The 24,854-nt window shown below is 42.1% G+C and overlaps 1 protein-coding gene across 4 annotated transcripts in view; it reads left to right on the top strand.

The window, feature by feature from the left end:
• The first annotated feature begins 1,337 nt into the window (after nucleotides 1-1,337).
• The window catches only part of LOC115580671 (uncharacterized), a 39,250-nt gene continuing 15,733 nt past the window's right edge, over nucleotides 1,338-24,854 (top strand). The window contains exons 1-13 of one of the 4 annotated variants that reach the window (XR_003983899.1): nucleotides 1,339-1,480; nucleotides 11,931-12,136; nucleotides 12,292-12,429; nucleotides 12,984-13,122; nucleotides 14,271-14,499; nucleotides 15,415-15,556; nucleotides 15,671-15,814; nucleotides 16,153-16,211; nucleotides 18,071-18,261; nucleotides 18,332-18,732; nucleotides 19,738-19,837; nucleotides 21,281-21,476; nucleotides 21,560-22,204. Coding sequence is in view for 3 of the 4 variants with exons in the window: in XM_030415249.1 (XP_030271109.1) it covers nucleotides 1,358-1,480; nucleotides 11,931-12,136; nucleotides 12,292-12,429; nucleotides 12,984-13,122; nucleotides 14,271-14,499; nucleotides 15,415-15,556; nucleotides 15,671-15,814; nucleotides 16,153-16,211; nucleotides 18,071-18,261; nucleotides 18,332-18,732; nucleotides 19,738-19,837; nucleotides 21,281-21,476; nucleotides 21,560-21,696 (2,205 nt within the window). In the remaining variant the exon portion in view is untranslated. Of the gene's footprint in view, nucleotides 1,481-11,930; nucleotides 12,137-12,291; nucleotides 12,430-12,983; nucleotides 13,123-14,270; nucleotides 14,500-15,414; nucleotides 15,557-15,670; nucleotides 15,815-16,152; nucleotides 16,212-18,070; nucleotides 18,262-18,331; nucleotides 18,733-19,737; nucleotides 19,838-21,280; nucleotides 21,477-21,559; nucleotides 22,360-24,854 lie in introns of those variants that run through there. The other 3 variants (XM_030415249.1, XM_030415248.1, XM_030415247.1) reach the window with 3 other exon arrangements.

Here is a 24,854-nt window from a genome sequence, read left to right as displayed (position 1 = left end):
CTGAAAAATTAACTAGGTCAGAAAAAAAAAGAACGACCTCAAAACTAGTTTGGCATCTCGTTCTGCACTTCCTTATCTCTCACTTCTACCGTCTTCTTTCAATGCAATGTTCTGCTGTGAAACTTTGGCTTCCTGACAGTCATGTTGATTCCACTTGACACGCATCACATACCCAAACACTGACACAGTCCAACCCCTTCCCCACTCCATTAGCAACACTTTTCCGTGATGGCAGGGACCCTGACAGCAGGAAGAACTGCTCAGGAAGGCCCCGAAGAACTTCTGTTCAGAAACATTCATGTTCACTTCATTTCTTGTGTGTTTCATCTGTCTTTTGTATGTTAAGCACAGGCTTAGTACCTGACATTTTCCATTTAAAACAGCAACCACCAGACTGCATCCCTGTGCATTATGAATTCAAAACACAATCGCAGGTCCGTCAAGATGTCGGTTGGTTCTGAACTTGAACTGTTTGTCTTGTCTTGGACCAAATTTCAGTAGCTTTCATTGGCTCGTTTTCCAGACGCAAATGAATGATGCGGAAAAATGTAAGGTATCGCTATGAACATGCTAAAGTTTGTCATGCTTAAGTCTCTGACTTCAGTTAGTTTGTAGGATTGTTATTAATGCTACATTTGAAGTATTAATATGTTGTCAGTTGAAATGCACAGATCTCAGTAGTGAATAAAACCTGCTGGATGCATGAATGTGAAGACCTGAAAACCTTATGTAAGTAAAAAGTGTCCAATATGAGAATAATAACACTTTTTTTATTCATTTGGGTTTGTGCAAGAGATGATGGTAAAATATGATCCTGGACACACTTGTTGTTGTGGGAACTAGAGCTTTATAATCAAACATTTAAGACATTTAATGATGTGTTTTATGTGAAAGAAAAATGTATATATCTTCAGGGTGTTGAAACTACACTAAAAAACTGAAAAAAAAAGAAAAAACAATTTAAAGAACTCAGACTTTGAGACAAGGGAACCAGACGTGCAAAATCGCTAACTGGTTTCTGGGTTTTAGGGCTCATTCCTGCATCACTGTATTCACATCCTAACCCTCACACAGGTCAGAGCAGAGAAACAGCAGAACAGAACCATAAAGTGAAATGCTTCTGTCTCCACCTCTGATTGATGAGATGTATAGAACCTCCTTGCTGTACAATAAGGTATCAACCAGATTTCTCATTTCTGGGACAACTGAGACATGATGAATGAAACAGGTTTTACAGCTGGACTAACATAGTGCACATACCTTTCAACTTGCATAACTGCTTGTCAGTTTCTCCAGCAGGTATATATAAAAACCCTGCAGGTGACAAATCTGGAGACAGAGGAGAGTCTGCAGCATCATGGCCTCCACACTGGTGATCCTGCTTCTGCCGCTCCTGGTCTCGCTGGCCTCAGCATCACATCACTATGGTGCAACCTCGACCTTCACCTACAAAGGGAAAAACCCTGATGGCTCACACAGGGTGAGTGATTCAACTTTTAATGATACGTAACATGAAATACAGACAATACAGAATTTAATTTATCACTTTATTATTATTGTTATTGCTGAAGAGAATTAAGACCACCTGTGAAGAATGGGAGAAAAAAAAGTTTTTTCTGCAGAACTCTTGGGACAAAAAAAATTAGAGAAAGAAGAACTCAAGAACTCAAATGTATTATTTTAAATGTCCTTGAGGCTTTTTCACACCATAGCAAAGGCTTTTGGCTACAGAAAAAAGACTTTCTCTCAGAAGGAAAATCAGAATTAGGATGAATATCTTCCACTCTGAAACAATAAAAATCCCACTGATACAGATCTTGTTTGCATACCAAAGGAACCTAAAATATTCTTTCACTTTTCAAGGAAGTTTTTACAGACAATGTCTCTCGGTTTTGGCGCAACATGTAAAGCAACTGTGCGTAAACATTTCTTGACATCTGAGAGTAAGAGCTGATGACAAGACAACTAAAAAATAATATGGATTGTCCTCTGAGGGCTTAATTATGATCAATTATACTCTTGTGTTCAGTTTTTCACTCCAAATAGCTTTGTTGATTTCCAACATTCAAGACACAATAGTTACGTCAACGTAGGACAGTAAATTATATTATCTAGTAAAACATTCTTTGATTAAAAAATGCCTTTAAAGGAACGTCCTCTCACCTCAAATCCTTTTTTTTTTTTTTAAAGAAAATAATAAGGAGGTTCAGATGATCTGAACATGAGATAACATCAGCCATTATTCCCTTCAGCATGTTCATGTTCAGTACTCAGAGCTGTTGTTTTTTTCACACTTTTACTATTTATGCACATTTACTGATTTATGATCCTCTATCTGCAACATAGGCTGTTTTCATCTTTCTCTCTTATGTTGCACCTTTTATTCTTTTACCAGAATCGTTATTGTAAGTCTCGTTTTTTTATTTTTTTCCCCAGGTGAGAATTTACATCTTTCAGACAAATAGAAAGAAAACATTTTTTAAAAAGTAGATTTATTTTTATTGGATTTCTGCTCCTGAAATGTTTGTGAATGAAAGCAGGTAGAGGGCAGATGTAAACACCACACATCAAATCTTGTAATGTAAAATATAATTGTCTTAATGTAGCAAATCACAACTGGAGAAGTTTCAAGATGATAAATATCAGTATAGCGGCTAAATGCTCCTTCCACTAGCCTCTGAGAGGCTGAGACAGGGAGAATCCACACTTAGTCTGACGCGCCGATTAATCACAACATCCACTTACTTCGCATAATGGGTTTATTGATAATATCCAAGCAAACGATGCAAAAAATTATCATTGATGTTAGATATCTGTTTGGGGTATGCGATCAAGCGTGTGGTCAACAGCAAATGTGACTCCCAACTCACCCCCTCTCTCCATCTCTCGCGAGCATGCAGGTGACAGGTAAAATAAACAGACAAGCCCCATAGGTCCGACCCACGTGACTTAACACCACAAGTGAAACAATCAACAAACAAATCTAAATCAAATATATGGCTCCTACATTCCGGCCCCTAATTATCATACATGGATAATTACTGAACTTTATAACATAGGAGACCGTCCAAAAAAAAAAGAAAAAGAAAACCCCCACAAAATTAAATCACGCTGAAAATTAGTATTACAATTAGAGTTCATGTTCTTCTTTCTTCCTTGAAGGTTTGTCAAAGTCAACTTGATAAAGGATCACTCTCTTTATCATCATTTATTCGATCAAGTCCAGTTGAAAAAAAAAAAAAGAGTCAAAGTCCATGGGTCAAAGTCCATAGGTCACAGTCCATGGGTCACAATCCATGGGTCACGGTCCATATCTGAGAATCCTTAGTATTTCTCATGATTCTTCGGCTTCCTGGAGAAGGCAGACCTTGGTGATAGGCCTGTCCAGACAGCTGGTCTTCGTTTTAATTCGTACCAGCCTTACTAGTCCTCTTCTGTCTGGGGTAGCTTGAATTACCCTTCCTGTCAACCACGAGTTGCGAGGTGCCGTATCATCAACTATGATGACGATATCTCCAGGGATGAAGTTCCGTTTCACACCCGACCACCTTTGACGTTCTTGTAGTTGTGGCAGATATTCTGCAATCCATCTTTTCCAAAATAAATCGGACATGTATTGGACCTGTCTCCATCTACGACGTGCATATATGTCCTCCTTTTGGAAATGTCCTGGTGGCAAAGATGGTTTGGTTTTCAGGAGTAAAAGATGGTTAGGGGTTAATGCTTCCAGGTCGTTTGGTTCGGTGGATGCCTTGGTTATAGGTCGGCTGTTGATAATAGCTTCTGCTTCACAGTGGACTGTGTGAAGACTCTCTTCATCAAGAATCTGCACCTTCAGTGTGGAATTAAGAACCTTGCATACAGATCTTATCAACCTCTCCCATACACCTCCATGATGTGAACCAGAGGGAGGATTGAAAACCTACTTAATTTCCTTTTGAAGAAGGGTGTCACGGATCTGAGTGAGATTCCAGTTTTTAATGGCGTCTTTCAACTCACGCTCAGCTCCCACAAAGTTGGTGCCATTATTCGAGCGCAGTTCTACCACTTGTCCACGTCTTGCAATGAAGCGCCGAAGAGCATTGATGAAGGAATCAGTATCCAATGAAGAGGCAACTTCAATGTGGACAGCCCTTATAGATAAGCAGGTGAAGAGCACTCCATACCTCTTCACGATACTTCTACCACATTTCACCTCAAAAGGTCCAAAGTAGTCCACTCCAACATGTGTAAAAGGAGGTTTGTCTGGGGAAACTCGATCCTGAGGTAAGTCTGCCATCTGCTGACATCCTGGAGCAGCATTCAACCGCCGACAGATAACACATCTGGACAAGGTTTTCCTGATAGCCACACTAGCACCTGGAATCCAATATTTTTGTCGCAGTACGGACAGCATGTGGTTACGACCACAATGTCCCACCTTATGATGTATGTGTCGAAGAATGAGGTCAGAGATGTGAAGATCTTTGGTGATTATGACAGGATGTTTAGAATCTTCAGTCATGGCTGCTCTGCTAAGTCTTCCACCCACTCTTAACACACCATCTTCGAGCACTGGGTTGAGCTTGTAAAAATGGCTGCTGTTCTTTACAGCTTCTCCCTTTTCAAGTCTGGAGAATTCAGTGGGGAATCTTAGTTTCTGACGGAAGCGAATGATCTCTAACTCTGATTTCCGCAGTTCCTCCACTGAAAGGCAACCACTATTTGCCTGAGCTTTAATACTCTGAATCTCCTTTTCCAGAGACTGCATTTGCTGGGCTTTCTCAATGCCAGAATGCACAAGAGCAAGGCTTTTTTGCTTCCTTTTCCGGCTAAGACGCAACAGTAGATCCTTAAGCCTAAGGATCCAACACACTATTCTTCTCAAGTGGGTCCAAGATGAGAAGTAGTTAATCAATCGCGTTACTGCGTCACCATCCTCAACTTCTGTCTGAATAGCACTCACTGTAACGCTCCTTTTGACCTCTGGGTCTTCAGATGAAAATTCTCCTGAATCATCAGGGTTTGCTGGCCACTCCTCTTTAGGCTGGATGAGAAACTGGGGCCCAGACACCCATGTCATATTCTTCAATAGTGATTCCACTTTCAACCCCCTAGAGGCTAAATCCGCAGGATTACTAGAAGTGTTTACATATCTCCATTGAGATGGTCTTGAAACTCTGAGAATCTCCGAAACCCTGTCTCATTGTTGATGTACTTCAATACAGAAGTGCTATCAGTCCAAAAAACTGAGTCCTGAAGTTGCATTTGCAGCTCCTTCCTCCACAATATGTCCATTCGACCTGCAACTGTGGCTGCTGTCAACTCCATACGAGGGATCGTAATTGGCTTTAATGGGGCAACTCTGGATTTTCCCATAACAAAGGCACAGTGCACATGATGATGTCTGTTATATAACAGCAGGTAAGTCACCGTTCCGTAGCCATCCTCGCTTGCATCTGCAAAGTGGTGTAGCTGAGCAGAGGTTACTTCTCCAAACTCTATAGGTTTCAAAAAACGATCCACCTTTAAGTCTTCAAGCAGACAGAGCTCCTGCATCCAACCCCTCCACTCCTGAGCGACTGATGGTGGTAAAGCGTCATCCCAACCAAGCTCCTTTCTACATAGATCTTGTAAGATCTTCTTTGCAGACAGAACCACAGGAGCCAGGATTCCTAAAGGATTATAAACTGAACTGACAGTAGAAAGGATCCCCTTCTGGTAGGAGGTCGGTCTCGGAATGTTATCTTGAATTTGAATGTATCAGATTGGACACACCATTGTATACCCAACACTCTTTCCACAGGAAGTTGGTCATGATCCAAGTCCAAGTCCTTCATCTCTTTGGCTCTCTGGTCTTCGGGTATGGCAGCCAGCACATTGCGACTATTGCTTATCCATTTTGTGAGTAGAAAACCTCCTTTGTAGCAAATGGCTCTCAGATCATGATATAGAGATACAGCCTCCTCTTCTGTAGCAACTGAAGCGAGACAGTCGTCTACATAAAAGCTGTGAAGAATGGTGTTGACCACTTTATCTCCGAAAACCCATTTGTTGTCTTCTGCACATTTCCTGAGGGCGAAGTTAGCACAGCTCGGTGAAGATGTTGCTCCAAATAAATGGACAGTCATTCTGAACTCCACTAAGTCCTGACTGTAAACTCCACTGGGCCACCAGAGAAATCTGAGGAGATCTGAGTCTTCAGGTGGTACCTTGACCTGATGGAACATAGCTTCGATGTCTGCGATGAGTGCAATTGGCTCCTTCCGGATCGAGTCATGACTCCAATCAACGGACTAGTTAGATCTGGGCCCTGTAGTAGTCGATCATTCAGACTCGTTCCCTGAAATGTTGCTGCACAGTCAAATACAACACGTATTTTCTTTTTCTTTGGGTGGGAGACCCCATGATGTGGTAGATACTAGGGGTGTCAACGTCTACACGTGTAAACGGGTACACGGATAACAAATCATAACCGTTTAGAAAAATCAATAACCGTTTACACGTCTTTTTTTTCCTCCTCCTCCTCCTCGTTCATTTCTCATCAATATATATACTATTCAGGGTTTCCTCTACATGTAATTGACTGTGGCGCACCGCCACGGCAAAATAAAAGCCGCCACACCTTAAAAATTCAGGCATAAATTAATCTAGTGGAAATATTTTACCGTCGTCTTCCACCACAGTCTTTGACGTTAACTAGCATGTTGGATATTTTGCTTGATAATTGGCTAGAGGATTAAAATGGTCACTTAGAGCAGAGTCCTGCACTGGTCACCGCATCCGACCCGTTATCCGACAGTAGCACAGATTACATTGCGTACCAGAGCCGACCCGCTATAAATTGATACCGACGGCCGAAGGAAAATTGGACGGACGCAATTTTTAAAAGTGAAAGTAAGATAATGTTGCCTGAAAGCTTCAGATAATAACATTAACTAACTATACAATTAAATGTTCCCACTAGCGCAGTTATCCGCATACATAATAGATGAATGGGGCACAATGTTACGATGATATAAAAAAAAACAACAAAAAAAACAACAAAAAAACCTGCAGCCACAGCCAGTGTCGTGTCACGTCACGTCACTTCAAGTTGACTGTGGGACACGATGGCGGCGGTCAACAAGCGGAGCACTGTGTGTTTTTTGAACAAACTGCCAGTGGAAATCAAGTTGAGTGTAGGCTATGTCAGGCAAAGTTGGCTTACAACAACAGCACGGGATCCATGCTAAACCACCTGTGATGGAAACACCCGAACAAGTTGGAGGGAGAGACTGCTGCTGGCATCGGTGCTACCGCAACTGCGATAGTAAGAGATCATAAATCTCCGACGTGTAACCGGTTACACGTCGGTTAGAAGCCCCGTTTACACGTGTAGAAAAAATTGTAAACGTTGACACCCCTAGTAGATACCACACCCTACCATCACTGCGTTGCAAGTCTTCAACTGGAACCCTCTGTGCGTAGCCCATGGAGATGATATCTTCCATGAAAGCAGTGTAATCCTGATGAAATGAAGCATCTCTGTTAAATCTCCTCCTAAGGTTCAGAGTAAGCTGTTCTGCAATCACGCTATTGTTAGGCATGTGTACTTCCCTTTTCCGTAAAGGTAAGCCAATTGTATAGTGACCACCAGCCAGTTCAGCCGACTTTGTGACAAGGTCCATAAACTGGCAATCCTCTCTTGACAATCCCTGCTGCTCGTCTTGACCACATTCAGGGAAGTCAACCTTAAACTGCTGCCTCCAAAGCTCATCCAGTGTCACAACCGAGATCCTGTTAACACTGACCTGGGGTTGATCACAAGCACTTTCATCACTGCTGTCTCCTCCTAAAGGTCCATTCACAGTCCATCCGAGAATAGTTTTTACTGCGTATGGTCCATCGTCTTCACTTCTGACTACTTGCAAAGGCTCCAATGCCTTAGGCACGTTTAACCCAATCAGCAGCTCTATCTCTGAATCAATTTCAGGTAGGTGTACAGGTCTCAGATGAGGCCATCTTTGAAGGTCCTTTTCTCGAGGAATGTTACCTCTGGTTACTGGCATACTTTTTTGTGTGTAGATGTCAGGTAGCTCACAATATAAGTCACTTACAATGCAGCCACTTCCAAGTCTGCAATGATGTAACTGTCCACAATCTTCTCCTGTCCCATGGTTCGCAATAAAATTCTTGTTCTTCTTCCAGAGAGATTCAGCTTATTCATAAGACTCACCGTACAGAATGATGCTGTGCTCCCCTGATCCAGGAAAGCATATGTTTGTATGATCTTGTGCCCCTTCTTGGCTTTGATTTGCACGGGTACTATGGAGAGTTTGCAGTTGAGCTCACCGGCCCCAGTGAGACCACTGGTTTGAATGGATATTGTTACCCTGCTCCGTGGCTCCTCCAACGGCTGATCTGGTTGTTTTCCTCTCTCCCTTTTGTAAATATGAAGAATCCCTGGATGCTTCAGATGACATACTTCGCATGTGAGACGCTGCCTACAGTCTTTACTGATGTGCCCAATACACAGACAGCTAAAGCACCTTCCACTTTTCCTCAGGAAGTCAATTTTCTCATCATGAGCCCTCTTCTCAAATAGAGGGCACAACTCCAATTCATGTTCTCCATTACAGAAGAAACATGTCCTCTTGTCAAGTGCAGTTCCTGTTTCTACCTTTTCCACTGCTGAAATAGTGGTGGCGAAGTTACTCCTCTTCACTCCATAACGAGGTTGTGACTTGAATGTTTTTGTATCCTTTCCTGTGGGGGGTACTGGTGTATCCAGTATGTCTCCAAAGACTGGATCAGTGGCGATTTTCACTTGTTTTTCTATAAAGTTGACAATGTCTGCAAATGTAGCCCTGCAACTGTTGTAATTCACAGGCTACAGTTCTCCATCTGTCCCTTAGTTTGTATGGCAGTTTCTTTATGACAGAGATCATACTGGCAGGCATATTCAACTCATCCATGTACTGGACTTCTTCCATGGCATTACTACATCCTCTAAGAAAGAGACAGAATTCTTCTAAAGCTGATGTATCATCAGATTTTATTGATGACCGCGAAAGAACCTTTTCCATGTAGGCTGAAGCTATTTTCTGTTCGTTTCCGAAGTGTTGTTTTAACAAAGATTTTGCCTTGGCATGGCCTCTATCAGGTTCAATATGCTGACAGCTTCTAACGAGATCCCTTGACTGCCCCCTGGTGTACTGCTCAAGGAAATGTAAGCGGTCTCTTGGGTTGTTAGTCTTGCGTTCAATGATATCTTCAAATGCTCTGATGAAAGTATGGTATTTTAAAGGGTCGCCATCAAACATTTGAATCTCTCTTATTGGCAGAGATGAGAGACACTGTTGTTGAACCAACATAGCTGTAATTTCATTTTGTTTATTCATGATTGCTAATATGGGATTTACGTCGCTGATTTCTGAAACCACTGCTGCATTCTGGGAGATTACATCTGGAGAACAAATGTCTGCTTTGGCACTGTGAAATGTGTTCCAGTGTTTCTCTGGCTCCATGTGCATCAACACTGTGGTTTGTGAATGTTTTCCAGCCTTAGGTCTCGCTCCCAATAGGTGAGCATCAGCGTTGTCACCTACAGGGGGAATCTGTACATCTTGATGAGTACTTAAAGGAAAAGGTGAATCAGGCTCAGCATTGAGAAGTTTCTTTCCACTTTGTCCTTCATCAAAATATGATTCCATGCCGTCTATTTCAAGGCTTCTATTTCAACTTGCAGCTCCAATTGTTCTTTCCTTTTGCGTAGCTGCACCTCTTGCTGTTCTAAATTGTGTTTTTCCTTAAGAAGTCGTTGCCGTGCTATGAGAGCCGCCATGTGTGCCTCAGCTTTAATGCATGCCGAAGATGTAGTTGAATGAATTGACCTCTTACCACTGGAGTGTGAATGGCCACTGCATTTGCTTTCTGCAGAACAAGAATAAAACACACACAGAACTGTAGTAAAACCAGGAATTTGTTAAAGTGGAACTTGGATGAATACACAACTGGACAAAGGTAAACTTCTCTTTATCTTGCGTGTGCATTTTCTCAAATGACACAAAACATGTCATCTGAAGGATTTTTGAGCCGCTATGAGCCACAGATTGTTGTTCTACATTTTGTATGTGAGCATCCACAGACAAAAAGTGTGTAGTCATCAGGCGTTTTCAGAAAAGTGGACTTCGTCTTGGAGCTGTTGATCATTTCCAGGTACATGAAGGTGAGATTCTGCAGGCATATTAATGTTGTCAGGAAGGGGTCTCCCAAGTTCAAATAACCACACCTTAACATCCTCCATGACGCCAGAGCTTCGTTGTCTGATGCGTGCAAACCTTTCATTTTGTTTCTCTCGTTCCTCTTTTGGCAGCAAGAGGATTACTGCTTCATGTTGTTGAGTTGCATTATGAAGCAACGTAATTGAATTCTCCAGTTGTGATTTAACAAGGGAAGCATTGTCATCCTTTTGCATCAGTTCCCTTGTAGATTGAATGAGAGTTTTGATTTGGTTGATATTTGTTTGCCGTTCCTTTTGAAGCTTGTGTATTTTTTCTGCCAAAGCTTTGAAAGTCAGTTTTCTTTGTCTTTTGGGTTCATCCGTTCCAGAGTAACTTGCCTCAGAGCTATTCTTTATGTCACTCATATTTGCGTTTCACAGCAGAGCAGTCACCACAGCACAATCAATAAATCCAAATATCCAGCCACATCAGTTTTGATTCTGCACAACCACAATATGATGAACCATACTTAAAGCGACAATCCAGCATTCCGTGAAGCAACGTTAACCCAGGGCACCTGGCCCACAACCACACACAAACAATTTCACGGAGATCCGCCGACCAAACACAACAACACAACAACTTTCGTCCCCAATGGACCGGTGGCAGAAACAATTCATCAACCGTGTTCAAAACAAGACACAGCCAGAATCAAATACAAAGTTCCATACCACCTTCTTGAAAGTTGCGTCCATTCATGCCGGGCGGATCCTTCCTCCGTTGTTCATTCATTCCGCGGCAAGATCGCCAAGTCCAACACAGTGGTCCAAAAAATCGCCCCGTTGTCCTTTTGCGATTTTTACATTTTCTGTTGACTTAATATAGCAGCTAATTGCTCCTTCCACTAGCCGCTTAGAGGCTGAGACAGGGAGAATCCACACTTAGTCTGACGTGCCTATTAATCACAACATCCACTTACTTCGCATAACGTGTTTATTGATAATATCCAAGCAAACGATGCAAAAAATTATCATTGATGTTAGATATCGTTTGGGGTATGCGATCAAGCGTGCGGTCAACAGAAAATGTGACTCCCAACTCACCCCCTCTCTCCATCTCTCGCGAGCATGCAGGTGACAGGTAAAATAAACAGACAAGCCCCATAGGTCCGACCCACGTGACTTAACACCACAAGTGAAACAATCAACAAACAAATCTAAATCAAATATATGGCTCCTACAATCAGTATTTTGGTTTTTGTTGTTGTTTTTTGCTTAATTATGTCCACATTCAAACAATGACTTCATCGACATATTGCAATATTAATGATTTTCTAATTTGAAAAACACCTGCTCTGAAATGATCAAAACAAGTTCACAGCCTTCAGGTAAAAAAATTTGAAGTCAACCCCACAGTCCACAGTGCTGATGGCCCTGCTCATCTGATTTGACCCCCTCAGACTTCCACATCTTCCCTAAGATGAAGAAGCAGCTCACTGGTCACCATTTTGACGCTGATGATGACGCTAATGCTTTTAACAATGATGAATAAATGTTCTAGGTTTTCTGAAATTGACTCCTTCTACCTCAGGCAGTGAACTTGTCACCTCTGGTGAACCCCCTTGTTAACACAGATCACATTACATTTACGAAATATAAAGAAATGTATTTTTTAAAATGGTTCTGTAGCTTCAGCAGAGGAACCATCTCCAACTGAACAATTGCTTGATCTCATCTTTTTCCACAGATTGACGTTCGCAGCCGGGAAACCTTTACCTTTTGTAATCATGAACTCAAATGGAATTGTTACAGTGGCAACTGTGGCAGTAGAACCAGTTATCGGAGAGGCACACTCGACAGCAACCCCAGTGCTGTAGGATATAACAGGCGATGGTGCGAAACTGAGACTGTCTCAACAAGAAGAGTCCCGAGTGACAAACCTTTTGATTTGAGGTGAGTTTTTTGTTTTATTAAATCATATTAATATTGTTGTTGCAGTTCTTTATTTATTAAGTGAAGTTTGTGAAGCTTCCTCTTAGTCATCAATCCTGCTTTTAGTCACCCAGTTGCACACAATTAATCAAGAGTATTATTTCAACATAAACCAGGGCATCCAGCTGCTGTTGGGTCTCAAACCGAAACCATGTAAGCAGTTGGTCTCCACTGACTTCTGTGGATTTGGGAACAAGGTCTGACACTGGAAAACCAAACAGATCACCAGACATCGCCATTCTACCTCTCCTACGGTAAGTTCCCTGCAGTGAGCATGAAACAGATTAGTTCAACTCTAATCAATAGTCTCTAGTCTCTAGCCTAGTCTAATTTTGTTGAAGAACCTGTGGGAGATGTCCTGCATTTTTATAGGGAATGTTTCCTACAGAGCAAAAGATCTTCCAGCAGAATCATTTACAATATGTTACAATCACATAAAAATGACTGTCTTTAATTGATTGAACATTTGATTGTTGATTTGAGTGTTTGGTGAAACGCCTGATGACTACACACTTTTTGTCTGTGGATGCTCACATACAAAATGTAGAACAACAATCTGTGGCTCATAGCGGCTCAAAAATCCTTCAGATGACATGTTTTGTGTCATTTGAGAAAATGCACACGCAAGATAAAGAGAAGTTTACCTTTGTCCAGTTGTGTATTCATCCAAGTTCCACTTTAACAAATTCCTGGTTTTACTACAGGTCTGTGTGTGTTTTATTCTTGCGGTGTCACCGTACCCAACTGTCAAACATGGCCGACGCACTTTGCAGAAACCATTACTAACTGTTAATGTTTTCTATTCAAGAGTGCCCCAAAACTGTCCACGGACATACAAACTGCCGTCGTTTGATCCTGACGGTGACAACGTTCGATGCAGATATGGAAGTAACAGATCTGTGGAGTGCAGCTCGTGCACCTCACCTTCAGGCTTCGACTTAGATCAGGTTAGTCAACAAATCCATAAACAAGGTATGAGGAAACTGATTATTGATGAATTGATTGATGCCTAACTTAACTAGTAATTGTTCACATCCAGGCACGTGCACACATAAGGCCCAAGGGGTGCTTGAGCCCCTGCCCTTTTTGCCTCGTATTATAAAGTGCCCTTTTTGTGTGTTTTTTAATGAATAAATAAATTCCTGTTGTGCAAAGGGATGTAAAAAAACGGCAGTATAAAAACGCCACGGTTATCTACCGTACGTATTTCCTCGTAATATGGTGTCGTGTGTGAGTGTGTTGAGCCTAAAGCAGCTTCTCTGTTCGCTGCGGCTCCGCTCTGTCGCTCTCTACGAACGGTCGCTACTTTCAAATTAAAAGCCCCCCGCTAAGAACCCTGTTCTAAACTCCAATGGGGTACAACGTAAAGCTCTTATTTTGAAGACAACCTTTGTGAGTTATAAATCCATTAACATAACTTCCTTGTGGGGGCTAACAAGTCGCCTTCCATTTGTTCAACGTGCTTAAATATGAGTCATATTTCGGAAGAGCGCCCATTTGTGCTTGTTAAGCTTAGTGCTTGTTAATGAGAGTTAAGAATAATCTGACAGCTGTCTGTGTCAGCTGTTTATCTTGCCACAAATCTTAAACTTCTTTCAGATATTGAGTTTACTGTGACTTTGCTGTTGTAAACATTGCTGTTCCTACTAACATCCACAGTAGCAGTCACAATAGTCATTTCTTGGTTCTGTCACATGTTTAGATGTGTAGCCTGTATTTCTAGTTTGCACTTGCCCTCCAATAAATAGGCTAATAATAAACCAGTGTTTTATTGCTTTTTCAGAACCACAGCTGAATTACACGTTTTCCAAACCTCAGTAATATGATGATGTGAATAAACTCATGTTGACAATAATTTGTTGACACAAAAGAAATGGCAGTTACATATCAGTCACAGCTACACAGGATACACAGTTAAGAGTTTAGCTTTCTATAAGTACTTTGTTTGTTAATTTTTTTATTATTTATAAATCAATCTACATATTGTGCTATTAAGGGCTGAATTTTTTTTTCCGCGCGCGCACATACTGCCCTTTTCTGACTTTGAGCCCCTGCCCCTCTATAATCATGTGCACGTCCCTGTTCACATCCGCAGAGCTCTTGCACATTAAACTACCGCTCCGCCCCTGCCGACAGCAAAGTTTTTCCATTTGAGATGGTTGTGGAGGACTTCCCGAAAACGAACATCAGTCTGACGTACAATGACGGATCCCGGTCCTACAGGGCGGCACTGCCTGTGAGGGCAAAGAGTCAAGCAACAACCACAATGCACCCTGGTGCCATTACTCCTCTCAGTAAACTACCTTTGCATTTCTCTTTCCTGGGTAAGTCAGGTTTAACTTGTCATAATTTCCTGCTTACATTATTAGTGAGCAAATCTTTATTCTTTGATATATTTGATAAAGACTTTTACATTGAATGGAAATGTTAATGCATGTTGCATAGTGTTATGGGCTGCAGCTACCGAATATTTTTAGAATCAAGTATTCTACTGATTAATAAAAATAATTTTGCATTATTAAGGCCTATATGGTGTGGTGGTAACCTAACACCGGGAGTAACGGTGTGTGTTTGTGTGTGTGTGTGTGTGTGTGTGGAGTTATTTGGTGTAGCCTATGACTCTCTTGCAATTTAACACAAATTAGTTTCCACATTTTAGCATGATATCCAGTCATACCAACATCAGGCTACAGCCTCTACAAATACCATATGTTCTAACTAGCAATGCTAGGCTACGTTAAATTAGCTAACATAAATGTTTACACTAGCTTGTATCGGTGATGCTTGGTGAGCTCGTGTTAACATCTGGATGCTTTCGGTTCAGATGCTGAATCATTGTTGACATGCTGTTTTGGTACTCCATTCTTTGCAGTAGACACGTTGCACTTTGTTATCTTCTTGTGTGAGTTGTGAAATGATCCCAAACCTTGGACATTCTCTGTCTTTTACGGACGGTGTTCTGAACGTAGTGGTGTGTGTTCGCAATAACAGTCCATGTGGAAAAATGATCCCTGAGTTAAGCAGGCCACATAACCCTGGGTGATAGGAATTAAATGAAGCTTTGAGGCAGAGATTTTGCTTAGACCATTTTATGTAATCAAATTATTCGAGTTACTCGAGTAATCGTTTCAGCTCTAACAATGTTACACATGGTGGTCGCCAGAAACCTTTATTTTTAATTACTGACATTTCTGATTTTGAATCTATTCAGTGAAATTGACTTTTTTTATTTACTCCAGTGGACCCATCTGCTCCGTCATGTCAGGAGGGGCTCTACTTGCCAAGGTTGTTGCCCCCAACACCTGCAAATGGAGCACGCATCCAAGCAGAGATCAACAAAGAATTGGAGATAAAAGTCAAAGCACAAGCTTCAAACGCAACGTAAGTAAGAATCAACGAGATCAATGTGGCAGAGAAAACATTTTTATAATTTCTGCAGATTAAATAACATTAGATTAATGAAGTCTGTGTTTTCTTTCTTTCGTTTTCATACAGAATAATTGATATCATGATAAGTGGGCCCTCGAATATCAGCAAGCACAGAACCACAAATGGCGATTTTGCCATTAGATGGACGCCCATCACAGACGAACTGGGAAATTATTTCTCAATCTGCTTTGCTGTTGAAGCCATGGCAGGGTGAGCTCAGAGTTGAGAGTGAAAATTAGGAAAGCTACAAAAAAATAAGGAACTTATTAAACTGCCAAGATTTAAAGGATGAAAAGTAATTCATTAAATGGTTAAGTCAGAGGAAAAACGTGTTAAGACTGGAAAGTCTGGTTTCAGTCACTTAACATTTACACTTCTGTCACTTTACATGTAAGTAGCAGACAAAATACAAACATAATGACTTTAAAGGTGCAATATGTAAGAATTTGCCACCTGTCTTAGCAAGGTCACTCCAAACAGATAGGGGGCAGCATGTCATGATCCTCCTCAGTTGAAATGTTGTAACAGTGTTTACTGATGCTTTCCAGGTCTAGGATCTACCAGTCTGAGATGAGGTGTGTTGTAGTGGACATCGTGGATCAAATAGGTGAGTTCAAGTGTTACTTAAAGGGACAGTGTGTAATATATCAAGTATTTAGCGCCATCTAGCTGTGAGGTTCTACATTGCAACACTCCTTTGCTCACCCCTCCCGTTCTGAAGACGTTGGAGACGTTCCATAAGCTACGGTGGCCCTGATGGACAAGAACTAATTTTCAAAATATGGACTCTTTCCCAACAGCGTCGAGTATTTCTACTGATTCAAGTAATGAGGTAAAGATGTCGTTAGTTATTGTTATTGTTAGTGACGAGCGCTTTCGCTGAGCTCCCTCTCAGTTCCACAGTCAAGCTAGCTCTGAGTGAAAACGTGTTTAGCCTTACTACGTAGTACCACGTAGTGCTTTGTGTCCCTCTCGGCAGTCCATAGTTTTTTTAAAACTGGAAAGACATGGCGGCCTCCATAGAGCTTGCTAGTGCTATGTATATTCAGATAGGTAATTCTTCACTCAGGAGGATAAGTCAGATTGTTGGCAGAGGTAATTGTACACCAATGAGGACTTACTTATGAACGAAGACGTTGATTTGAGTTGATAAATTACTTAAATCGTTACACACTGTCCCTTAAGGTGAGTTCAAGTGTTACTTAAGTATCAACATTTTGTACTGTAACTGCAACTGTAATGATGTATCTTCACCCAATATACTATCAGAACAATTTTTAAAGCTGCAGGATCTGGACTCACGTCAAGTGCTGTGTTCCTTTTAATTTTGCTATGAAACAAAACCATCAATTGTATTCAGGATCTCAAGAAAAGCAATAACTCTTCCTCTCTCAACAGCTTAGAGTTGGACTAATAGCCAGAACACTTATTACCATCAAAACTAGTAACTAATGTCAGCATTGCCCTCGTTCCCTTTACTAAAAACCTATGGGATTTACACCAGCATAATCTTCACAGATGAACCACTTTGTGATTTTGAAGCGTAAATTAAATGTGTAGCAGTAAAAAGCTAATATTAGGCTATAAACAGATGACATCATGGTCACATGACTTAAACGTCATAGAACATTTGCTGGACCTGGCCAGAAAGCTATGCTAGCTAGACTCAAAGTCAAATAACTTTGTGTACGGCTGACAAACAGTAAATATCATTTCACAGCATATTAAACAACAAAACTATCATCCCCCCATCAATATCAAGGTTTTCACCATTAAATGATAGTCCACGTGTACTGTCGGCTGAGCCTGAAGGATCAACTTCAACAGCAAATGTGATGTTAGATGATCAGTTCTAAAGCTACTTCCTGAATAACTACAGCCAATCAGAATCAAGTATTCACCCAGACCATGGTATAATGACAATTATTGAATCTTGAATATTGTAAGACTGACCGGTGACATTGATCATCTTGTCACAATGCAAGATGCTGCTGGGAAACCTTCCACTTGATGTACACCACCCACCCAAACACTGTTGCCTACCAAGTCCACTCCCTCATGGCAACAGTGTCTTTGATGGAAGTGGACCCAAGTAAGGCACTGCAACCTTACAAACCACAAAAACTTCCAGAAAACTGGAGTCTGGACCCACATTCCGCAGACACAAATCTGATTGAGAGCGAGTCAGATGCGTTGGGGCAACAGGACCTCTGAGGTTTCCTGTGGTGTCTAGCAACAGAACGTTGGCAGCGGTTCCTTCAAATGTGGGTTGTGAGGTCGTGCTTACATGGATCAGAGCTGTTCTTGCACAGCCCCTACATGATCAATATGATCAAGGATCTGGTGAATTTGCAGGCCAGGTTGATGCTTTGAGCTCTTTGTCACTTTCTTTGGGCCATTCCTGAGCTTCTCTTCAGCATAATGTGTATAAATATATGATAAATATACTGTATGTCTTTGCCCTAGTTAAATCCTATGTGAGCTGCAGTGAGTCTGCAATGACGGTAGAGATTGAGAAATCTTCATTCCCTCGACTCAGTGAGGATAATTTGCGACTCAACGACCCCTCCAACACCGTCTGCAGCCTCCAGAGACACTCCAACAGCACCCACGTCATCGCTGTCATCCCCCTCAATGCCTGTGGCACTCAGATCGAGGTAATGCAAGTAAATTTTCTCTTCTCTTCTCAGCACTATGATGACTGAGTATAGGATTTTTTTTCTGCAGGAAGATGATGACAACCTCATTTTCACAAATGAAATCACCACCGTCGACAGAGGGACGGATGTGATCACCAGGAAACACCTGCTGGAAGTGCAGGTCTGCTGCCAGTACCCAAAACGGGGAAATGTGTCACAGAGCTTCACCGTGCACAGGCCGAACGTAACGGTCTGGGAGAAAGGCTACGGCAGGTTTACCTACGGGTTCGAGTTCTATCCTGACAGCACATTCCGAACCATGGTGGATCCAAATTCGTACCCTCTGGAGTACGAGATAGGGAGCAGGGTTTTCATGCAGATCGAGGCCACCTCTTCAATCAACAACACCCAGCTGTTTGTGGAATCCTGCAGCGCTGCACCATATGACAACCCAAACTCCAGGCCAAAATACACCATCATTGAAAATGGGTAGGTATGAGTACGCCCTCTAGTGGTGATAGAGAACACAACAATTCGCCTGTCATAGTGAATGAGAGTGTGAGAGCTTGTTCATCACGTGTATTAGGCTAGGCTCTGTCTATCTATCCAGTTGTAGACAGTGGATGGACAGATTGACTAAATACTTTAATGTGTTTTACCCTGTAGATAGTTATCTCTTTTTACCTAAGAGGCTCATCTATGCACAACATGTTCTCAACCAGGGTCCAAAAATTGTGATGCTGCTTTGTCACGCCCCTCGCTGCTCATACAGACACACAAAGTCCTCTTTAGCATCTGTGTGTGACAATCAATCAAAATACAGTGCACGCAAACAGCGACGCTGGGACTGCAGCTCGTACTTCTGTTGCGTTATGATTTTCAGGCGACACATTCCAGAAAGCAAAGACATCTGCGTTCACGTCTTTGGATCTGGCCTAAGCATACGTGAAAGGCCTTCCTGCCAGAAAGTCTTTCTAACACGAAATAGCCAGATGGTTAGGTTCAGGAAAAGATCCTTGATGTTTGGCTGCAAGCGGGACACGAACCCCGGTCTCCTGGTAAAGGTCCTGTGTGTGTGTGACGCACCATTTTAACCACCACCTACAACCTTCTTAGGATGTCACTCTGAATACAGTGTCAGGTGAAGCAGGATCTGACTGTCTCATATTGTCACAGATGGGTCATCAGTTTAAACCCTTATATGAAAAAGGGTAGTGTCTGGGTCTGTATGAGACGCTGAAGGACATGAGAAAAAATTCATATTTGACACTCTGGTTATGAGACCCACACTGCTGCAATATGACTGTGTTCTGATTAGGAAAATTAGCAAAACTTATATCTCTGGTCTGGATGTAAAAGTCGAAGTTTCACATTTCCTCATCGTGTAGATACCTTCAATAGAAAATTATTCTGCTCTGCCTCTTTACTGGTATCCTTTGTAAGGCGTACAGAGGGAACATTTGTTAAGTTTTCTTCTTTCTTTGTTCTGATAAGGTGTAACGTGGACTCGACTCTTCAAAGATACACCCCTGACCACCAGAGACAGTTCAAGTTCAGCATGGAGGCCTTCAAGTTCATCGGTCAGAATAACCAGGTGAGGGATGGATTATGTGGTTAGACTGGAGGGACTGACTGTAAATGTCTCTGTGATCATCTCTTAATGCCTCAATTAACAGGTCCAATTCATAATTTCCTCCTTTATATATATATTTTTGATGCGTAATTTTATGATGCAACTCTGATGACCACAACTGAAACACCATCTTTAATAAACGTGGCGTTGACATGTTTGACCAAAGGCATGATCTTGTATTTGGGGTCTGGCAGCTGGTTATCTTAGTTGTTTGACAAGAAGAGAAGTGCATGTCTGCTAAATGACAGTGTGCAGTGACGGACTGGGAACAAAAAACGGCCCTGGCATTTTCACCCACCAGCGGCCCACGGAAGGGGGGTGCGCGCACGCGCAATTTTTAACGCACGTAAAGAACAGGCACTTTTGATAGCCCTGGTGATAGTAAACGTAAATTCCCAAACTATAAACAACTACACCCCAATACATAAAACACATTAATAAATCATCAGAGGCAGCCGCTCCATAATACAAACGTGTCTTACCGTCACGCAGTCATCCATGTCTACCTCTTCATCCTCCTCTTGCTTATATTCCTCACTGTCTTGTCTTTCTCCCTGGTGTGCTGGTGCTAGCAGTATTAGCGCTAATGTTAGCTGAAGCTGCACTTGATTTTAAAAACAAATCAGTCGGTTTGTAGCAGTTTTCATCGTCAACCAACAGTACTCTCTGAGATTTCTCTCTTTTTCTCCGCTCCCACCTTGTGTTGCTTGATACCTCGATTCATTTTTTTGCTAGCTTAAACTCAGTCAACTTCCAATTTCCAACAAACACACTCAGACGGTCCACTCGATTGAGTCTTGTAATTCCCAGAAGGCATTGCTTCATTTTAACTTTTGCAAACAACTATTCAAATAAAAAAATGCAGGTAGATTTGTTTTATTTCAAACCATGCACGTTTTTGAACATCTTAATAAGACATTTTGCTATAAAACAATGCAGAGTGATATAAAAGTTTGTGACTGTAGAAGGTAACCATGACTGTGATATAGAGACTCGTATGTGGCATATAAATAGTGATTAGATCATCTCCTAGTCAGTATATTGGATTAAGAGAAATTTGGTTTCCATTTGGTTTAAAAACTTTATTGACGCTCGAAACAGCTGGGAGAAAAGAGCTTGGGACCGCTCTGTGATTTGTCAGCTGGCCCGAATGGCCCATGAGGTTTGCTGGCCATTTATTCATTCATTTATTCATTCATTTATTCATTTGCGGCCGCCTTTTGAAGCTGCCGCCCCGCTTTATTTATTTATTTATTTAGCCTATTTATTCATTTGCGGCCACCCATTGATGCAGCCGCTCCGCTTTATATTTATTCATTTATTTGTGATGCGGCCGCTCCGCAGTGGCATTTGCCCACATTGCCCAATGGCCAGTCCGTCCCTGACAGTGTGTCCTGTATTCAGGTGTACATCAGCTGTTCAGTCATGATGTGTGAAGCAGGGAACCCCAACACCAGGTGTGCACAGGGATGCATCAACTCCACCCAGCCAGTTGGTCATCGCATTGCAAAGAGAGAGGTTGTCACCCAGACTTCAAGGCACCTGGTTTCCCAGGGTCCCCTCCGCTTAAAGAGATCAGCAGAGGGCGCTGAAAGCCCAGGTAATGAGAACAGGGAGTGTTTTCTTAACAGCACGCCTGCCCTGTTTGAGAGTTGTTTCACATTATGCTTCTCTTTCCTCCAGTGATGAACCTGAACCTGAACCTGGTCTTCATCGCTGGATGTCTTCTTGCAGCTGTCGGCATGATCAGTGCGGTGGTCATGTACAAAACCAAAGTGTCAAAGGTCAAATACCAACCTCTGCCCACATTAGAGAATTAAACAACTGTGTGAGCAGAATATAAGATCTATTTTTTTCAGATTGAAGATATGAAGCTCTAGATGACGGGTGTCAGATCTATAATTAAATGCACTTTTAAACAAATGCATGTATCTTATATACACAAAGTTTTATATTAAATGAAACTTAAAATGAAGGATGAACAGCTGGTGCTGCAGCTGCTGGCTATTCAGGTGTTGTGTTTATCTGTCGTGGGATTCAATGTAACCTTACAACTGTTTCTACTTTTATGTATTACAGTATGATCTATCTTCATTTATGCGTGTAATCCATTCAAATATCTGAATATGCCATCTGTCAAATTCCTCCTCAGCATATCACCAGATTCACCAGATGTTTGCATGGAATTTAATAAGAATTTGATTTATTTTTAGACTTTTTTAGATATTTGTTCAGTTTAATCATTTGCTTATTAAGCATATTCAGTTTTGTTTAGATAGTATTTTGTTTGTTTTTGTGTTTGTTTGGGAATTTGGGGTGATGCTGTAGGTACCTTAGGTTATATAGGTAGAAGGGCAGGTGTAGGTCCATGATGCATTTGGGTAAGGTTCTGTTTTTTACCTGAGCCGGAGAGGCATACAGGATTCCTTTGTTCTTTGTTTGCTTGGTTTTTGGGAAATAAACCATGAAAAAAAACAAAGGAACTTTGAGTGGACATTAAACTTCTTTTGCCTGTGTACATTACATTCTTCCATTTAAATTTTTAAGGTTGATTAAAGGAGCAATTTGTATCTTTCCAATAAAAATATTCAATATAAAGGAGCAATCTGTAGTTTTGGGGAAGAAATGACAATCAAAAGAAAAAAAAATATTTTTCTGACTGATTTCTTTTTGTGCCCCAACAAACTTAATAAACCCTGCCACCTTTCTAACTTCAAAAAGTATTTTAGGAACTTATTTTCCAGCTTGTTTATTCACTTATGGAACAATATTGATGAGTTTGTATTATTACCTCATTAATATTGTAAATATCGGAATTCTCAGTTTTAATTTCTTCTCCGAAACTACAGAGTTCATCTTTAAAAGCCTCTTTGTTGCTGATGTCCTTTTGTCAATCAAATGTGTTCCATAGCATTTTTCTATCTATTCCCTTTTAACTGCTCTTTTAATAGCAGAAAGCCTTATATTTGGGAAAAATAGGCCATAAATGTTCAAGAATCTGATGAGCCAAACCACCACTACCTCCCCCTCTTGTATCCAGCTCCAGGGTTGACTCAGTGATGACGTAACTAAAGCTAACACTCCCATACTCACTCTCTCAAACCCCCTAAAGATATATTCGCCCTTGACCGCAGACTTCTAGCTCAAATTACACAGTGTACCCCCTGCTGACCCTCTTCCTGTCTGGTAATCATCGTGAGGCTGTTGAACTGTTTGCAAACCCTTCACCTCACTCGCCACTAGTCATAGGTCTCCCTTGGTAAAATCTATATACAACCCCCTGTTGACTGGTCAGGTTCAAGAACAGTGAGTTGGAGTGTGTACTGCCATTGCCTTAACTCTACTGCCACCTCCTGTAATCAACTGACTCAGGCCATTCCAGCACTGAGTGACCTCATCTCAGTCCCTCAGTCAGCTATTTTGGTTTTCCTGACCAAATATTCAAAGTGCTCTTGGTCACCTTGAATATTTGGTCATGCCCTTTGGCCTCACCAACGCACCTGCTAGATGACATCCTCATCTTTTCCAAGAGCCTGGAGGAGCATGTCCAGCTGGTGCTCCAGAGATGCTAGAAAACAAGTTGTACATCAAAGCGGAGAATTGACACTTCCACTTGACATCTGTGGATTTCCTGGGATTCTACATTGAGTGGGGACAGGTGAGGAAAGATCCTTCCAGGGTGCAGGTGGTGATCAACTGGAGAGCCGAAAGCAACTACAGCGCTTTCTGGGATTCGCCAATTTCTATCAACAGTTCAAACGTGATTACAGCCGTGTGGCTACACCTCTCACCCAGCTCACCTCCACAAAGCTTCCATTTCTGCAGACACCTGAAGTCAAGGAGGCGTTTGTCCTTTCCTACTTGGATCCTAGTCTCCAGTTCGTGGTGGAGGTGGATGCCTCAGACACAGGGATTGGAGCGGTGTTATCAGAGCGGTCCCCGGCAGACCAGAATCTTCATCCCTGCACTCTCTTTTGTCATTGACCCCAGCGAAGAGAAATTATGACGTGGGTAATCAGGAGCTGGTAACCATCATCCTCACTGTCCAGTAATGGACACACTGGCTGGAGGGAGCAGCCCATCCTTTCCTTGTTTGGACCGATCACAAGAACCTCCCCCATCTTCACTAGGTGAAGTGGCTGAACTCTTGCCAGGCCCATTGGTCATTGTTCCTGGGTTGTTTTCACCCTCACCTACCATCCCAGCTCAAGGAACATCAAGCCAGACGCCCTCTCTCATCGGTCCATCTCCAATAACAAGATTGCTGATGAACTCATCCTACTCCCACCAGTGTATGGTGGCTGCAGCCAGGTGGGTTGTGAAGCAGTCCATCCTGGCGGCACAGCACTCTCAACCTCCACCAAGTGACCTTCCACCCAGTTGTATGTTTGTCCCGGACTCTAGCAGGTCCCAAGGGCTCCAGTGGGGGCACTCATCTAAATGAGTGTGTCACCCGGGTTTTCAAAGGACCTAATCCCTCATCCTAAGTATACCTCAGTATACGTTGACACCAAGTAGTTTGTCTGTGCCTGCTCCATCTGTGCCCGCGTCAAAGCCTCCCATTGTGCCCCCGCAGTACTGCTATGACCGCTGCCAGTGCCGCATCGACCCTGGTCCCACATTGTCATCGATATCTTCACAAGTCCGCCACCCTCTTAAAGTAACACAGCCATACTGACTATTGTGGATAGATTCTCCAAAGCTGTACAATTTGTTCCCCTGCCTACACCCCCATCTGCTTTAGAGACCACTAACCTGCTAGTCTTTCATGTCTTCATGCTCCATGGGATCCCTTTGGACTAAGGGTTGCAGGTCTGGAGAGCTTTTTGCCAGTCTATCTCTCCTCAGGCTATCAGTCGCAGTCCAATGGGCAGATGGAGTGGGCGAACCAGGACTTGAAATCTGCACCTTGTGTGTTTCTGCCAGACAACCCCTTTTCCTTGTTCACTCATCTTCCCTGGGTGGAATAAGCACACAA

Source organism: Sparus aurata, chromosome 4 (assembly GCF_900880675.1).
Source record: "Sparus aurata chromosome 4, fSpaAur1.1, whole genome shotgun sequence".
Taxonomy (NCBI): domain Eukaryota; kingdom Metazoa; phylum Chordata; class Actinopteri; order Spariformes; family Sparidae; genus Sparus; species Sparus aurata.
Note: the sequence above shows the minus strand (reverse complement) of the source record. Positions and strands in the feature narration are given on the sequence as shown.